The sequence below is a fragment of the Schistocerca nitens genome, chromosome 4 (assembly GCF_023898315.1).
Source record: "Schistocerca nitens isolate TAMUIC-IGC-003100 chromosome 4, iqSchNite1.1, whole genome shotgun sequence".
Classification (NCBI taxonomy): domain Eukaryota; kingdom Metazoa; phylum Arthropoda; class Insecta; order Orthoptera; family Acrididae; genus Schistocerca; species Schistocerca nitens.
The window spans coordinates 652,815,398-652,834,610 of record NC_064617.1 but is presented as its reverse complement, the minus strand read 5'-3'; the positions used below and the strand labels follow the sequence as shown (position 1 = coordinate 652,834,610).

Here is a 19,213-nt window from a genome sequence, read left to right as displayed (position 1 = left end):
ATATCGAAAAAACACTTTGCATTTGTACAACAAATACACTCAAACAAGCAATTGATATAGCCCATGAGGAGGAGTCATTGCCGGCCGCGGTGGCCGAGAGATCCTAGGCGCCTCAGTCCGGAACCGCGCGACTGCTAAGGTCGCAGATTCGAACCCTACCTCGGGCGTGGGTGTATGTGATGTCCTTAGGTTAGTTAGGTTTAAACAGTTCTAAGTTCTAGGGGACTGATGACCTCAGATGTTAAGTCCCATAGTGCTCAGAGCCATTTGAACCATTTGAGGAGTCATTAAATGCGACACAATGCTCCAAATATTTGGGTATACATATTGATGAAAACATGAACTGCAAGAAGCACATGACTGAGTTTCTGAAATAGTTAAGTTCAGTTATTTTCGCTCTTCGTATAATTGCTAATTTTGGAAACAAACATATCAACCTCCTGACATTTTTTGTATATTTCAAAAAATGTTCAAATGTGTGTGAAATCTTATGGGACTTAACTCCTAAGGTCATCAGTCCCTAAGCTTACACATTACTTAACCTAAATTATCCTAAGGACAAACACACACACCCATGCCCGAGGGAGCCCTCGAACCTCCGCCGGGACCAGCCGCACAGTCCGTGACTGCAGCGCCTGAGACCGCTCGGCTAATCCCACGCGACCAGTATATTTCCACTCAGTAATGTCCTACAGAATAATTTTCTGATGTAACTCATCACTTTAGAAAAAAAGTGTTGATTACACAATAGCTAACAGTAAAAATAACCTATGACGTCATGTAGGCATCTCTTCAATGAGCTGGGAATTTTAAATGCCCGTTCACAATACATATATTGGCTAATGAAATTCGCCATAAATAAATCATCTCAATTTGAGAAAAACAGTGATGTCCATACCTATTGCACCACAGGGAAAAATGGCCTTTACTGCCCAGTCTCAGTGGCTCAGAAAGGAGTTCAGCAGGAACACAAATTTTTGATCATTTGCCCAACCAACACAAAATGTCTGACAGGTAACGAAGCAAGTTTTAAATCTAATTTAAAATCATTTCCAGTGACGAATATTTACTTAAAAATTGGTAGCCAGTAAAAAATAAATAAAAAATTGCTGTTGTTGCAAGAGTAGGACTAATAATTTCGATAAAATAATCATTCAGATTATCTATGGAGCATGTAACTAATTAACTGACTGTCTAACTGCGTGACACGAAGACTTGTATGCTCGAGGTAATGTGTGTTCAAATCACACCGTCAAAATGTCAAAGCCCATGTTAGAAAGAAGAGTATTGACCATCTAGCCATTTCCCATAATGTTGCTATAATTTTCTAATAATGGAATCTCACTGCACATAGCTTCAGTCGTGAACAGCCCAGAGAGAGAAAATCCGACTTTTAACGGTAGCATTGGCACTCAGGATTTATATATATTCCCAGAGATTCTATCGTGGCAGGAGTTCCCTTGTAAACATTTCCACACGTTGAAGTCTCTTCTGACTGGTTTGATGCAGCCCACAACAACTTCGTCCTCTGTGCCAATCCCTTCGTCTCCATTAGCACTTGCAACCAATGTCCTAAATTATTATTTGGGCATGTTTCACTCTCTGTCTTCTGTTTGAGGTTTTATCCTTTATAGCTTCTGCCAATATCGTGTAAGTTAATCCTCTAAGACTTAACGCATGTCCTAACATTCTGTTGCGGTTCTCCACACGTCCCTCTCGTCACCGAATCCCCGTAAAGCTGTCCACTCACTGTCTTATTAGTCCTAATTTTCAACATCGTTCTGTAGCATTACATCTCGAACGCTTCGATCCTCTCCTGTTCCGGTTTTCCCACAGTTCATAATTCACTGCCAAACAATGCTTTGCTCCAAACGTCCTTTCTCAGATTTCGATCGCCGCCAACGGCCTCGCCACATAGGTAATACAGTCTCCCTTCTTGTCACAGAAGTTAAGCACTGTAGGCTTAGCTAGAACGTGGGTGGGTGATCGTCCAGCTCTGCAGAGCGATGTTTCCAAAAGGTGTGCACTCATCCCTTGCATGCGAAGATCAGCAGCAACGGCTACTTTTTAGAGAAGCAGCGGCTCCGGTCACGAAAGCTGACAATTACTTGGAGAGTGGTGTGTCCACTACTTGCCCCTTCATAAGTGGATCAGTGGCGCCTATAGGCTGAAAATGACAGAGAGACCAGTCAGTCCCGTTGGGGATTCCAAGACCTTTCCGGACGCTTTATATTTCTTTGCAAAGGTATGGCCTCTTTGCCTGTGTTAGTCTGTGCTGTATCAGTGGTCTAGGTGTAACATCATTGTTTAGCAATAAAAACGTCCTCGGTGGCGGGTTCGAAAATAGCCCTTCTTAATTTTGATGAATAATCAGCAAATATGGAGTAATAAGATTGGCCGTCCAAGAACCAAGTGTTCGGATTGAAAAGGTTGTAAGACAGGGATGTAGTCTGTCGCCCCTACTTTTCAAGATGGAAATAAAATAAAGGTTCATAAGTACAAGGAAAATTCAACGTGAAAGGATATCAACGATACTATTCGCTGATGATATTCCTATCCTGAGCGAAAGTGAAGCAGATTTAGTGATCTTCTAAATGAAATGAACAGGCTAATGAGTACAGAATATGAATTGAGAGTGAATAGAAGATAGACGAAAGTAGTGAGGAGTAGCAAAACTGAGAACAGCGAGAAACAAATCAGAATTGATGGTTGCGAAGCAGATGAAGCAAAGGGATTCTGCTATCTAGGTAGCAAAATAAACCATGACGGACGGAGCAAGACGAACATCAAAAGCAGAGTGGCACTGGAAAAAAGGGCATTCCTGGCCATGAGAAGTATAGTGCTATCAAACATAGGCCTTAATTTGAGGAAGGAATTTCTGAGATTATACGTTTGGAGCACAGCATTGTATGGTAGTGAAACATGGACTGTGGGAAATCCGGAACGGCATTTGAGATGTGGTCCAACTGACGAATGTTGAAAATAAGGTGGACTCTTAAGGTAAGGAACGAAAAGGCTCTACGCAAATTCGGAGAGGAAAGGAATATGTGGAAAACACTGACAAGGAAAAGGAACAGGGTATCTGTTAAGAAATCAGGAAATGACTTCCATGGTATTAGAGGGAGCTGCTGAAGGCAAAAACTGTAGAGAAAGACAGAGACCGGAATACATCCAGCAAATAATTGATGACGTGGGTTGCAAGTGCTACTCTGAGATGAAGAGTAGCTCAGGAGAGGAATTGGTGGTCGGCGCCATTAAACCAATCAAACCAGTCAGAAGAATGCTGACTCAAAAAAAGAGATAGAAAAGAAAAAAAGGAAATATGTTTTTAATGACCTCCTTGCTTTATCTGTTACACGCTATTTTGCTTACAGAGTAGCACAATTCCTTAATTCCTTCACTTCATTCACTTTGTCCTCCCCAATTTTCATATTAAGTGTCTCGTTACCTCATTTCAACTACTCTTTATTACTTTTGCCTTTCTTCGGTTTACTGTCATCCATAGAGTGTGCTCGTTAGACTTCATTTCTGTGGTACCATGCATCGATACCACCCCTCGGGCGTCAAAGTTGGCTGTGGAACCACAAGTTTCCATCAGACATCGAGAGCGGTCGTACGGAATCCTGCGGATCCAATGGTGCACGCCCACTGAGCCATGCCTCCAGCGGCGCGGTACCACCAGCGCCCTCTGCCACCGCTATGTAGGAAGGTCGGCAGCAGCCACTCGCCCAACTAGCGCTGCGAGCCACTTCGCTAAGTGAAGCTACGCAGACACAGCTAGTCATCGCTCTGACAATATCGTTCATGATTAGTTCAGAGGGTCTCATCTTTGTTGACGTTCAGAGCTGAACTTTATTTCTTGCTGCAATATTTGCATTGAGTCATCATTCGCTTGGAGAAATACAAGTTAGTAAGTCTTGGTTTGGTGTGTTAAATTCATCGCTAATTATTGGCGCTCCTGTCGAGCTTTCCAACAACGACTGTTGCCACGCCACCCTGTAGCCCACATTTTCTTCTTGTTGTGTACAAAGTACACTACTGGCCATTAAAATTGCTACACCAGGAAGGTGACGTGCTACAGACGCGAAATTTAACCGATAGGAATAAGATGCTGTGATATGCACATGATTAGCTTTTCAGAGCATTCGCACAAAGTTTGTGCCATTGGCGGCACCTACAAATTGCTGACATGAGGAAAGTTTCCAACCGATTTCTCATACACAAACAGCAGTTGACCGGCGTTGCCTGGTGAAACGTTGTTGTGATGCCTCATGTAAGGACGAGAAATGCGTACCATCACGTTTCCGACTTTGATAATGGTCGGATTGTAGCCTATCGAGATTGCGGTTTATCGCATCGCGACATTGCTGCTCGCGTTGGTTGAGATCCAATGACTGTTAGCAGAATATAGAATCGGGGGGTTCAGGAGGGTAATACGGAACGCCCTGCTGGATCCCAACGGCCTCGTATCAGTAGCAGTCGAGATGACAGGTATCTTATCCGCATGGCTGTAACGGATCGTGAAGCCACGTCTCGAACCCTGAGTCAACAGATGGGGACGTTTGCAAGACAACAACCATCTGCACGAACAGTTCGCAGCATGGTTCAAAAAGGCTCTGAGCACTATGGGACTCAACTTCTCAGGTCATCAGTCCCCTAGAACCCAGAACTACTTAAACCTAACTAACCTAAGGACATCACAGACATCCATGCCCGAGGCAGGATTCGAACCTGCGACCGTAGCGGTCGCACGGTTCTACATCTACATCGGGAGGTATAAGTAGGGGGAAGCAATATATTCGATACCTCATCCAGAAACGCACCCTCTCGAAACCTGGCGAGCAAGCAACAACGCGATGCAGAGCGCCTCTCTTGCAGAGTCTGCCACTTGAGTTTGTTAAACATCTCCGTAACGCTATCTCGGTTACCAAATAACCCTGTGACGAAACGCGCCGCTCTTCTTTGGATCTTCTCGATCTCCTCCGTCAACCCGATCTGGTACGGATCCCACACTGATGAGCAATACTCAAGTATAGGTCGAACGAGTGTTTTGTAAGCCACCTCCTTTGTTGATGGACTACATTTCTAAGCACTCTCCCAATGAATCTCAACCTGGTACCCGCCTTACCAACAATTAATTTTATATGATCATTCCACTTCAAATCGTTCCGCACGCATACTCCCAGATATTTTACAGAAGTAACTGCTACCAGTGTTTGTTCCGCTATCATATAATCATACAATAAAGGATCCTTCTTTCTATGTATTCGCAATACATTACACTTGTATATGTTAAGAGACAGTTGCCACTCCCTGCACCAAGTGCCTATCCGCTGCAGATCTTCCTGCATTTCGCTACAATTTTCTAATGCTGCAACTTCTCTGTATACTACAGCATCATCCGCGAAAAGCCGCATGGAACTTCCGACACTATCTACTAGGTTATTTATATATATTGTGAAAAGCAATGGTCCCATAACACTCCCCTGTGGCACGCCAGATGTTACTTTAACGTCTGTAGACGTCTCTCCATTGATAACAACATGCTGTGTTCTGTTTGCTAAAAACTCTTCAATCCAGCCACACAGCTGGTCTGATATTCCGTAGGCTCTTACTTTGTTTATCAGGCGACAGTGCGGAACTGTATCGAACGCCTTCCGGAAGTCAAGAAAAATAGCATTTACCTGGGAGCCTGTATCTAATATTTTCTGGGTCTCATGAACAAATAAAGCGAGTTGGGTCTCACACGATCGCTGTTTCCGGAATCCATGTTGATTCCTACATAGTAGATTTTGGGTTTCCAAAAACGACATGATACTCGAGCAAAAAACATGTTCTAAAATTCTACAACAGATCGACGTCAGAGATATAGGTCTATAGTTTTACGCATCTGCTCGACGACCCTTCTTGAAGACTGGGACTGTCTGTGCTCTTTTCCAATCATTTGGAACCCTCCGTTCCTCTAGAGACTTGCGGTACACGGCTGTTAGAAGGGGGGCAAGTTCTTTCGCGTACTCTGTGTAGAATCGAATTGGTATCCCGTCAGGTCCAGTGGACTTTCCTCTGTTGAGTGATTCCAGTTGCTTTTCTATTCCTTGGACACTTATTTCGATGTCAGCCATTTTTTCGTTTGTGCGAGGATTTAGAGAAGGAACTGCAGTGCGGTCTTCCTCTGTGAAACAGCTTTGGAAAAAGGTGTTTAGTATTTCAGCTTTACGCGTGTCATCCTCTGTTTCAATGTCATCATCATCCCGGAGTGTCAGGATATGCTGTTTCGAGCCATTTACTGATTTAACGTAAGACCAGAACTTCCTAGGATTTTCTGTCAAGTCAGTACATAGAATTTTACTTTCGAATTCACTGAACGCTTCACGCATAGCCCTCCTTACGCTAACTTTGACATCGTTTAGCTTCTGTTTGTCTGAGAGGTTTTGGCTGCGTTTAAACTTGGACTGAAGCTCTCTTTGCTTTCGCAGTAGTTTCCTAACTTTGTTGTTGTACCACGGTGGGTTTTTTCCGTCCCTCACAGTTTTACTCGGCACGTACCTGTCTAAAACGCATTTTACGATTGCCTTGAACTTTTTCCATAAACACTCAACATTGTCAGTGTCGGAACAGAAATTTTCGTTTTGATCTGTTAGGTAGTCTGAAGTCTGCCTTCTATTACTCTTGCTAAACAGATAAACCTTCCTCCCTTTTTTTATATTCCTATTAACTTCCATATTCAGGGATGCTGCAACGGCCTTATGATCACTGATTCCCTGTTCTGCACATACAGAGTCGAAAAGTTCGGGTCTGTTTGTTATCAGTAGGTCCAAGATGTTATCTCCACGAGTCGGTTCTCTGTTTAATTGCTCGAGGTAATTTTCGGATAGTGCACTCAGTATAATGTCACTCGATGCTCTGTCCCTACCACCCGTCCTAAACATCTGAATGTCCCAGTCTATATCTGGTCAATTGAAATCTCCACCTAAGACTACAACATGCTGAGAAAATTTATGTGAAATATATTCCAAATTTTCTCTCAGTTGTTCTGCCACTAATGCTGCTGATTCGGGAGGTCGGTAAAAGGAGCCAATTATTAACCTAGCTCGGTTGTTGAGTGTAACATCCACCCATAATAATTCACAGGAACTATCCACTTCTACTTCACTACAGGATAAACTACTACTAACAGCGACGAACACTCCACCACCGGTTGCATGCAATCTATCCTTTCTAAACACCGTCTGTACCTTTGTAAAAATTTCGGCAGAATTTATCTCTGGCTTCAGCCAGCTTTCTGTACCTATAACGATTTCAGCTACGGTGCTTTCTATCAGCGCTTGAAGTTCCGGTACTTTACCAACGCAGCTTCGACAGTTGACAATTACAATACCGATTGCTGCTTGGTCCCCGCATGTCCTGACTTTGCTCCGCATCCTTTGAGGCTGTTGCCCTTTCTGTACTTGCCCAAGGCCACCAACCTAAAAAACCGCCCAGCCCACGCCACACAACCCCTGCTACCCGTGTAGCCGCTTGTTGCGTGTAGTGGACTCCTGACCTATCCAACGGAACCCGAAACCCTACCACCCTATGGCGCAAGTCGAGGAATCTGCAGCCCACATGGTCGCAGAACCGTCTCAGCCTCTGATTCAGAACCTCCACTCGGCTCTGTACCAAAGGTCCGCAGTCAGTTCCAGACTGTAGCGCCTAGAACCGCTCGGCCACCCCGGCCGGCTAGCAGCATGGACTATCAGCTCGGAGACCATGGCTGCGGTTACCCTTGACACTGCATCACAGACAGGAGCGCCTGCGATGGTGTACTCAACGACGTACCTGGGTGCACGAATGGCACAACGTCATTTTTTCTGATGAATCCGGGTTCTGTTTACAGCATCATGAGGGTCGCATTCGTGTTTGGCGACATCGCGGTGAACGCACATTTGAAGCGTGTAATCGTCAACGCCATACTGGCGTATCACCCGGCGTGATGGTATGGGGTGCCATTGGTTACACCTCTCGGTCACCTCTTGTACGCATTGACGGCACTTTGAACAGTGAACGTTACATTTCAGATGTGTTACGAAAATGTAATCACATGTCATTTCTAGTATAATATATTTGTCCAATGAATACCCGTTTATCATCTGCATTTCTTCTTGGTGTAGTAATTTTAATGGCCAGTAGTGTAGTACATAGCAATTCCATTGACCAGATACTGTAGTTCTACTTCAGTTTTATATCATTGATATCCTTTCACCGTTTCTTGTATTTCCATTATTGTTTCTTCGATGGATAGATTCTACAGTAGGGAAGAATGACTGCATCTCATACCCTTTCTGATCCGAAGTCTCCGTTGTTTGTCTTCCGTTCCTATTTTCCCTCTAGGTTCTTGTACGTACTGTATGTAACCCTACTTTCCCCTACTTCCCATATTTGAGCCTCCACACTGGTAAATCCCAGATTTTCTTTAAGCCCCAAAGCTAACGGGCTGTGAAACACTGCGGATTCGAGATTCGCCCGAAACGCTTCGCTGCAGAGACAGGAGGGCAGAGTGGAGCAGACAGCGCGTTAAACGACGGCAGCCGCCGCAGTGACCCCCGTGCGGTCGCAGTGGCTGGTCTGGGCTGATGGCGCGCGCGGCCACGCAGTGCCGGTGATAACAGCTTCTTCCATTATTCAGAGGCCGCAGCAGCGCGCCACGCACGCTGTGGGCTGCGCAAGTGAACAGCAGGTTGCCGGACCGGCTGTTAACACTGGGCGGGTGGGCGTATTTGTACAGCTAACGAACCGCCTGCCTCCCACAGGCGAAATGTGTTATCCGTTTGCGGTTTCGTTTGGCAACTTCGTTAACGTGTCACTCGAGCATAAAGTGCAGTGTGCATGCAACTAGTATCAAACGTCGCTCGCTCCTCTTCCTTAACCATAAATGTCAACTATACCCACCCTTGAGTCTTTTTAGAAAAGATAATTCGAATATGTAGAGAAAAATTTCAAACCAGTCGACAGACAGATAATTAAAGATAGCTGTTTCGGATTTCGTGGATTAAGAAAGTTTGTTACCGGATACTTCATGTCTTTGTGTCTTGTTATTGACAAAAATGTTCAAAACACAGAGAGTACAAAAAAAGATCATCATGTGGATTCTGCGTTAAAATATACTTCACAAATGTATCATATGTGTCGCCCAAGTTCTAACTTCAGTCCCTTATTTTCCGATTTGTTTACAATGTAACAGACCTTTTATAAATTTGCCTTTCTGACTCATAGTTCTTGTTAATTTTCCGATTTGTTTATAATGTAACAAAAAATGGTTCAAATGGCTCTGAGCACTATGCGACTTAACTTCTGAGGTCATCAGTCGCCTAGAACTTAGAACTAATTAAACCTAACTAAGCTAAGGACATCACACACATATACGCCCAAGGCAGGATTCGAACCTGCGACCGTAGCGGTCGCTCGGTTCCAGACTGTAGCGCCCAGAACCGCACGGCCACTCCGGCTGGCTATAATGTAACAGACCTTTTATAAATTTGCCTTTCAGACTCATAGTTCTTGTTACGAAATATGCGCTATATAGCTGCTAGTATGAACCGAACATATGTAAACGATAGCACACGGGTTTTCAAACTCAAAAGACGAAAGTAAATTCCATGTTGTGTCTGTGTATGGTAACATAGCTCGATGAAACTTGTGCCGTAAGTACACTGATGGAGAAAAACCCTCAACACCAAGAAGCAGTTTTACGACATAAATGAAAGCTGACAGGCGTGCTTCTACATCTGAAAGATAGTGTGTGTCCACGCATACGAGTGGCGCTAATATCGCTACTATGAGGATGCGAAACAGGTTTGCTTCGAATACACGTTGTGACGGTCGTGAGCATTAGTTACCACTGAGACTGGAGGTGGTAAGTTGCTGTTACTCAAGAATGTCTTTAAGGGGACAAAGATGCCATGATCAACACCTCACTGAGTTTGAACGAGGTCGTGTAACAGGACTACGAGAGGCTGCAGAAAGACTTGGGAGGAATGTACAACTGTACGGGATTTTTGGCAGCGGCAGCACGGTCACATAAAGACTGGTCTCCGGATGGCAAAGTGGCACTACCGAAAAGGAAGACCATCATGTTCGACATATGGCTCTGGCCGATCGTAGTGCATCTTCAGCAGCAATTTGAGCACCAGTAGTCACCACACTGACACATCTAACTGTTACAAATCGGTTCCTTTAAGGACAGCTCCGAGCCAGACACCCTGTAGCGTGCATTCCACTGACCCCAAGCCACCGCCATATGCGACTTCAGTGGTGTCAAGCGAGCGCTCAGTCGAAGGCATGTTGGAAGACTGCTGTGTTTTGTGATGAAAGCCAATTCTTCTTCGGTGCCAATGATGCCGTGTGGTAGTCACGAGGAGGCCTGTTGAGGGCCTGCAGCCAACATGTCAGTATGCTGGACACACTGGACCTACAACCGGAGTTATGGTCCACAGAGCGATTTCGTATAACAGGTGGATCATTCTCATCGTATTCCCACTCACCCAGACCGGAAATTTGTATGTCAAACAGGTGGTTCGGGCTGTCACCCTGCCATTCATGAACAGCATTCCAGAAGGAGTTTTTAAAAAGGATAACATTTGCCCACATAACACTGTTGTAATCCAACATGATCTTAAGAGTGTCGACGCACTACCTTTTACTGCTCGATCAACAGATCTGTCTCCAATGGAGCACATATGGGACACCATCAGTAACTCTGCATTGTTAGCGAATTTTTTCAAAATGGCAGATCCAAGATGGCGGCCATAGATGTGGCAAATGTTGCAGTGACATCATCTATATGAATACTCTGCAAATCACATTTAAGTGCCTGGTAGAGCGTTCATCGAACCACCTTCACAATTCTCTATTATTCCAATCTGGTATAGCGCGCCGAAAGAACGAACACCTATATCTTTCCGTAGGAGCTCTGATTTCCCTTATTTTATCGTCGTTTCTCCCTATGTTGCTCGGTGTCAACAAAATATTTTCGCATTCGGAGGAGAAAGTTGGTGATCGGAATTTCGTGAGAAGATTCCGTCGCAACGAAAAATACCTTTCCTTTAATGATATCCATCCCAAATCTTCTATCATTTTTGTGACACTCTCTCCCACATTTCGCTATAATACAAAACGTGCAGCCTTCCTTTGAACTTTTTCGATGTACTCCGTCAGTCCTATCTGGTAAGCATCCCACACCGCGCAGCAGTATTCTAAAAGTGGACGGACAACCGTAGTGTAGGCCGTCTTCTTAGTAGATCTGTTACATTTCCTAAGTGACCTGCCAATAAAACGCAGTCTTTGGTTAGGGTTCCCCACAACATTTTCTATGTGTTCCTTCCAATTTAAGTTGTTCGTAATTGTAATATCAAGGTATTTAGTTGAATTTACGGCTTTTAGATTAGACCGATTTATCGTGTAACCGAAGGTTAACGGATTCCTTTTAGCACTCATGCGGATGACCTCACACTTTTCGTTATTTACGGTCAACTGCCACTTTTCGCACCATTCAGATAATTCATCTAAATCGTTTTGCGGTTTGCTTTAATCTTCTGATGACTTGATTAGTCGATAAACGACAGCATCATCTGCAAACAACCGAAGACGGCTGCTCAGATTGTCTCGCAAATCCTTCATGTACATAAGGAACAGCAAAGGGCCTATAACACTACCTTGGGGAACGCCAGAAATCACTTTTGTTTTACTCGATGACTTTCCGTCAATTACTACGAACTGTGACCTCTCTGACAGGAAATCACAAATCCAGTCACATAACTGAGACGATATTTCATAAGCATGCAAATTCAATTCAAGCCGGTTGTGTGGTACAGTGTCAAAAGCTTCCGGAAATACAGAAATACGGAATCCATCTCAAAGCCCTTGTCAACAGCACTCAACACTTCATGTGAATAAAGAGCTAGTTGTGTTTCACAGGAACGATGTTTTCTAATCCAACGTTGACTGTCAGTCAATGGACAGTTTTCTGCGAGGTAATTCATAATATTTGAACACAATATATGTTCTAAAAACCTCCTGCATATCGACGTTAACGATATGGGATTGTAATTTAGTGGAATTACTCCTACTACCTTTGTAGAATATTGGTGTGACCAGTGCAACTTTCCAGGCTTTGGGTATGGAACTTTCGTCGAGCGAACGTTTGTATATGATTGTTAAGTATGGAGTTAATGCATCAGCATACTCCGTAAGGAACCTGATTGGTACACAGTCTGGGCCAGAAGACTTGATTTTATTAAATGATTTAAGTTGCTTTACTACTCCTAGGATATTTACTACTACGTTACTCATGTTGGCCGCTGTTGTCGCTTCCAATTCTGGAATATTTACTTCGTCTTCTTTTGTGAAGGCATTTCTGAAGGCTGTGTTTGGTAACTCTGCTTTGGCAGCACTGTCTTCGATAGTATCTCCATTGCTATCGCGCAGAGAAGGCATTGATTGTTTCTCACTGCTAACATACTTCACATACGACCAGAATCTCTTTGGATTTTCTGCCAGGTTTCGAGGCAAAGTTTCGTTGTGGAAACTGTTATAAGCATCTCGCATTGAAGTCCGCGCTAAATTTCGAGCTTCTGTAAAAGATAGCCAATCTTGGGGATTTTGTGTCTGTTTAAATTTGGCAGGTTTGTTTCGTTGTTTCCGCAACAGTCTTCTAACCCGTTTCGTGTACCAACGAGTATCAGCTCCGTCGTTTGTTATTTATTTGATATAAATCTCTCAATTGCTGCCGATACTGTTTCTCTGAATTCAAGCAATATCTGGTCTACGCTTATATTATTAATGTGGAATGAGTGGAGATTGTCTCTTAGGAAGGCATCAAGTGAATTTTTATCTGTTTTTTTTAATAGGTATATTTTTCGCTTATTTTTGGAAGATTTGGGGATTACAATACTCAGTCTCGTTACGACAATCCTGTGTTCACTAATTCCTGTATCGGTTTTTATGCTCGTTATTAACTCAGGATTATTTGTTGCTGCGGGTTCAAGTATGTTTTCACAACCATTAACTATTCTCGTGAGCTCATGAACTAATTGCTCGAAATAATTTTCAAAGAATGCGTTTAGCTTACTTTCACATGATATTTTATGCGTGCCTCCGGAATTAAACATGTATTTTCGCGAACATGTCGAGGGTAAATTAGTCACCTCCAAGTATTATCGTATGAGTCGGGTACGTGTTTGAAATCAAACTTAAGTTTTCTTTGAACCTTTCAGCAACTGTATCATCTGAAATGGGAGATCGTTAAAAGGATCATATTATTATTTTATTTCGGTTGCCAACAATGACCTCTGCCATACTAATTCACAGGAAGTATCTACTTCAATTTCTCGACAAGTTAAACTACTTCTAACAGCAACAAACACGCCACCGCGAACCGTGTTTAGCCTATCCTTTCGGAACACCGTTAGGTTCTTCGCAAAAATTTCCTCTGAGCTTACATCCGGCTTTAGCCAGCTTTTAGTGCCTATAACGATTTTAGCATCAGTGCTTTCTATTAGCGCTTGGAGCTCTGGTACTTTCCCAACACAGCTACGACAATTTACAAACGTTATACCAATGGTTCCTGTATCTACGTTCTTCTTGTGTTCAGCCTGCACCCTTTGTGACTGAAGCCCTTATTGTGTTTTCCCGAGACCCTCTAACCTAAAAAACCGCCCAGTCCGCGCCACACAGCCCCTGCTACCCGAGTAGCCGTCTTCTGCGTATAGTGGACATCTGACCTCCTCAGCGGAACTCGAAACCTAACCACCCTTTGGCACAAGTCGAGGAATCTGCAGCTTACACGGTCGCAGAATCGTCTGAACCTCTGATTCAGACCCTCCACTCGTCTCTGTACCAGAGGTCTGCAGTCGGTCCTGTCGGCTATGCTGCAAATGGTCACCTCTGCTTTCATCTTGCAAGAAAGACTGGCAGCCTATACCACTTCTGTTAGCCGTTCGAAACCAGAGAGAATCTCTTCTGATCCAAAGTGACACACATCATTGGTACCGACGTAAGCAACCACCTGCAGTTGGTTGTACCCTGTACTCTTCATGGCATCCGGGAGGACCCTTTCCACATCTGGAATGACTCCACCCGGTTTGCACACGGAGTAAACATTGGTTTCCTTTCCCTTTTTTTTCAGCCAAATCCCTAAGGGGCCGCATAACGGGCCTAACGTCGGAGCTCCAAACTACCAATAATCCCACCCTCTGTGATTACCCGGATCATGCAGGCTGAGTGGTTTCCTCTGATACAGGACAGGCGACAGCATCTGGCTCAGCGACACTGTCAGCCACAGACAGCACCTGGAACTGTCAGAAAATACAGGGAGGCCTTACGTGCGGCCGCCTGGACAGTCTTTCGCCGCCTGCTTCACCCCGGGGCGACCTCCCACTCGATCACAGGTGAGGGGTCAACCTCAGTGCGAGCAGTAACTGGGTTGACCACCGGTGAGGACCGATCGGAGGACTCGGACGTGCTGGACGTCCGTTGGATCCCCACGGCCGGCCCACAACAGTAGTGCCCATCCTCTACAGCCTCAAGCTGTGTAACCGAAGCCATCACAGCCTGAAGCTGAGACCGAAGTGTCACCAACTCGGCTCGCATCCGTAGACAACAATCGCAGTCCCTCTCCATACTAAAGACGATGGAAAGCTAAACTATGCAGATAATCGGATTATCTGCACGTGCTGCGCAACTCTACTGTAGACCCTGACGAAATCGTAGGAACTGTGTCTGATAATACGCAATTATTCAAAAACCTGGCTACCGAAGCACTCAGTTGAAAGTAAATAATTCGCCCCTGATTAATAACTTGTAATATCACAAAATCGGTTTACTTTCCGACGCAAACGAAAACGCGAGAGCTGTGGCTACTAGATATTAAATTTACACGCAGAGACTCAAGAAACTATTAAAGCACACAGATGGTATAAAAAAATTCGCTCCTGGTTAGGAACTCGTAAATGTCACAAAAGTGGTTACTCCCCTGTTGCTGCCTCTGTCTTAGTGGGCTACTACTGCCTGATTTGGTGGGAAGTTCAAATTTTGGTGGGAAAGTAGGTCAATTGTGCTGCTTCCACTAACATAACCCTCCCACACCTCCCATCCCTTCCCCTTCTCCATCTGGAAATTGGCAGGCCTCAGTCTGTGCTGGGCTGCCTGATAGGATGGACTTAAGTATGCATTTCTTACGTAAACAATTTGAGTTGTCATAGGCAGTAGTTCCATCCAGTATGTTCACAATAAGTTCCAGAGTTCAACTGACGTAGTTCACAACAACGCCACCAGGGGGCGCTGTCGGCCCTCCCTCTCCCGTCCCATTACGTAATTCAAAATGGCGGTCTGGGGAAAATGGCAGGAAAAGGACTCAGTCTGTTTGCAGCTGCTGGACTGGGAGGACAGACGTAATTGTTTACACCGTTCAATGGATGTCTGTGCAGTAGAAGGAGAAGTTTAATGGGTGTATTAGCTGTAATCGTGCATCTGAGGACTATGACAATAGCAATGACACTTGGTGAAGATGAGTAAGCTTCATCAAGTAATGAAGATGGAGTAGGATGTTGCTAAGTTCAAAACTCATGCTGATAAACGTATGTGCTGTAACTGGAGGAGTCGGCCGCTATGGCCGAGCGGTTCTAGGCGCTTCAGTCCGGAACCGCGCTGCTGCTACAGTCGCAGGTTCGAATCCTGCCTCAGGCATGGATGTGTGTGATGTCCTTAGGTTAGTTAGATTTAAGTAGTTTCAAGTCTAGGGGACTGATGACCTGAGATGTTAAGTCCCATAGTGCTTAGAGCCACTTGAACCATTTTCGATAGTAATTCTTAACGTCGTTCGTTTGGAGAATGAAATGTCATTTCTCGATCAGGTAGGACAAAAAAAATGGTTCAAATGGCTCTGAGCACTATGGGACTCAACATCTTAGGTCATAAGTCCCCTAGAACTTAGAACTACTTAAACCTAACTAACCTAAGGACATCACACACACCCATGCCCGAGGCAGGATTCGAACCTGCGACCGCAGCAGTCCCGCGGTTCCGGACTGCAGCGCCAGAACCGCTAGACCACCGCGGCCGGCTCAGGTAGGACACTGACCTCATTTTTCTCCCAACCGAAATCAGCCAAGTGCTCAGCTAGAAAGTGAGTGTCACACCCACCTCAATTATGGAAGTAACTGGGTTTGTGCCTTGGTAACTGGTGGTTGAAATTGCACATATTGTGAGCTGCGCCACGGAACTTACCAGTAAGGTAACGGTGTCCCTACGAGGAGTCACCATTTTTCTGTCTAATGGTAGCTCACAGATATGGCAGTCAACCGCGTTATCGTACAAATCTTCATTCTCCTTCGATTTAGTCATTATCGCTGTAAAGCTTATCAACCTTCCTTGAAAGTTTTTTGAGCAGCCAAACCGCAGGATAATCCACGACATAATATTTATAGCTGTTAAGATGGTTCAGATGGCTCTGAGCACTATGGGACTTAACATCTATGGTCATCAGTCCCCTAGAACTTAGAACTACTTAAACCTAACTAACCTAAGGACAGCACACAACACCCAGTCATCACGAGGCAGAGAATATAGCTGTTAAGACTCGAATCATGGGACGATACAACTTGGTACGCTGCCACATATGGTACGTGTTTTTCTGTAAAGGTGGTATGTGAGATCGTGGGGTCACCGTCATAGTGGGTTACAGGGGCGAGGAGGCATTCAAAATCGGCATACACAACTAACGGGCATCGCTCCTGGAGACAAGCATTTTTAAACTCTATCACTTTATCTTTCTCAGTAGGCATAATAACACGTACCGGGTGCTTGGAAGCGGAATCTAATAGATGTGCCGCTAATAATTTGTACGAGGAAAAATAATTGAGGCACTTTAAGCAAATATGCTTTTATGATAATTGGTTTCTAGTTGGTAGAAAAGGAGTCGGGAGATGTCTTTGATCCAAACATAATGATAATTATCACCTTCAGAGAAGAGCACCATGTTTACATACATCTCGAGCTCATTGGCAAATTTTGAGAAATAGAGGGGGCCGACGACAGTATGCTTGTCCTATTCATCTGGCTTGCCTTTCTTATCCAGACCACAAACTTGAACCGATATTCCGGTTTTCTATGCCTCAAATTTTGGCATGTCCTGGATTTTGACGGGGAAGTAGATACCATTAAAGTTAAAACAAAAATGGTTCAAATGGCTCTAAGCACTATGGGACTTAACATCTGAGGTCATCAGTCCCCTAAACTTAGAACTACTTAAACCTAACTAACCTAAGGATATCACACATGCCCGAGGCACGATTCGAACCTGCGACCGTAGCAGTTGCGCGGTTCCGAACTGAAGTGCCTAGAACCGCTCGGCCACAACGGCCATCTCAGAAGTCATAACACCCACAAATATTATCACCTACATGGTCTGCACCGGGACGCTCAGGATGACACCTACGATTGTAATTTCTCTCGCAAGGCGGGTTAGACCATGCAAAACAAGCCTGATCCTTTCTATTTTCGACATTAACGCATGCCAGCTTATTAGTTATATTCTTAGGGAGCTTGATATAGCTGATATGTGTACGGATGGCCAGGTGAAGTATTCAGGTGAGTACTTAAGCTGACCCTCTCACTTCTATCCTAGGAAACTGGGCCAGTATAGCAGTGGAGGTGGATTCACGAAATCCCTCGACGATTGACGCCATTTTCCTCCCCAAAGATAATGAAGGCTAGTCTCTTTTATGCCTGAGGCAACTTTGGGGGGTGCGATAGTCCGACGCAGAGCACCGCACTGCATTTCATGGCTGGATAATTTGCAGAACTCCGTTTCCAGGACAGGAAGGCATGCCCTTAGAAACCCAACAGGGTCGCAGTACCCTCTTGCCGTATTCTCGATCCTTGTGAACAAGATTCGCTCATCAAAGGCGTCTGCAATCACTGAGTGTTCTAACTGCTGTATTGTATCAATGACCTGATGTCCTTCGCTAAAAGGACGGGAGACGGAAGTGCCGCTACCCACAGGATCTTTTACATTACTACTACTACTACTACTACTACTACTACTACTACTACAGGATGATGGTGTCTGCCAAATGTTCAAATGTGTGTGAAATCGTATGGGACTTAACTGCTAAGGTCATCAGTCCCTAAGCTTACACACTACTTAACCTAAATTATCCTAAGGACAAACACACACACACACACACACACCCATGCCCGAAGGAGGACTCGAACCTCCGCCGGCACCAGCCGCACGATGTCCATCCTGTCGACGTTGGAGTCGGCGAGGTGCACAGGGGTACACGCTGAGGCACACGTAACTTCTGTTGCCGACGAGGACGACCTGCCAGAGGTACAGTAGGATGAAGTGGCGTCAGAGAGGGCCGGAGGAAACATGCTGGTTGCGGCATTGGTGTCCAGCGATGCAGCTGCTGCATGCCGGGGCCTTCACCAAAGCCAGATTGTGCGTGGGGGGGGGGGGGGAGGGGGAGGAGCGAGATTGTTACTAATCTTCTTCTTTTTCTTCTGCTACTTTCGACTGTACCACCCGTGGACGCCAGGGGGTACGCGATGGAGCGGGGGCCGGGGCTGCAGCGGAAAAAAAAATAAGTTCAACGCTCAAGAGTTTTGAAAAAAAATATGCTGTAAACAGATTACAATAACATTTCAGAATAATAACAATTATAAGCTGTAGTGACAACGGTTGCATTGCAGTCACCTTTTCTTCTCTGGGTCCAAGAATAGTGCAGTCAAGTCGGGATTTCCAGTAGCTCTCTACCGCGCGGAGTGGCCGCGCGGTTTGAGGCGTCCAGTCACGGGCTGCGTGGCCACTGCCGCCGGAGGTTCGAGTCCTCCTTCGGGCATGGGTGTGTGTGTTGCAATTAGCGTAAGTCTGTTTAACTCAGTTTAAGGAGTGTGTAAGTCTAGGGACCGATAACGTATGCAGTTTGGTCTCTTACGAATTCACACATATTTGAACATTTTGAGTAGCTCTCCCATCCAACCCATAATCTCATCATCCTCCCTCGAAAGGGCAAGATGACCCTGCCTTTCAGTATCCTCTGCAGCAGCAGCCACCTCATGCACCCTCTCTGGTATTTCACCCTCGCTATCTGCAACTATAAGATATTGAACATAATTATTTCTTGAAAATGTTAGAGACATAAACACTGAAAATCCTACTGTAAAATCGTTTTCG

The 19,213-nt window shown here is 44.9% G+C and overlaps 1 protein-coding gene across 1 annotated transcript in view; it reads left to right on the top strand.

Annotated features, from left to right (window-relative positions):
• Window positions 1-9,666: 9,666 nt before the first annotated feature.
• Window positions 9,667-19,213, top strand: part of LOC126252485 (D(2) dopamine receptor-like) — a 173,792-nt gene continuing 164,245 nt past the window's right edge. Inside the window, exon 1 of the mRNA XM_049953380.1 lies at window positions 9,667-9,680. Coding sequence (XP_049809337.1) covers window positions 9,667-9,680 — 14 coding nt within the window. The remainder of the gene's footprint in view (window positions 9,681-19,213) is intronic.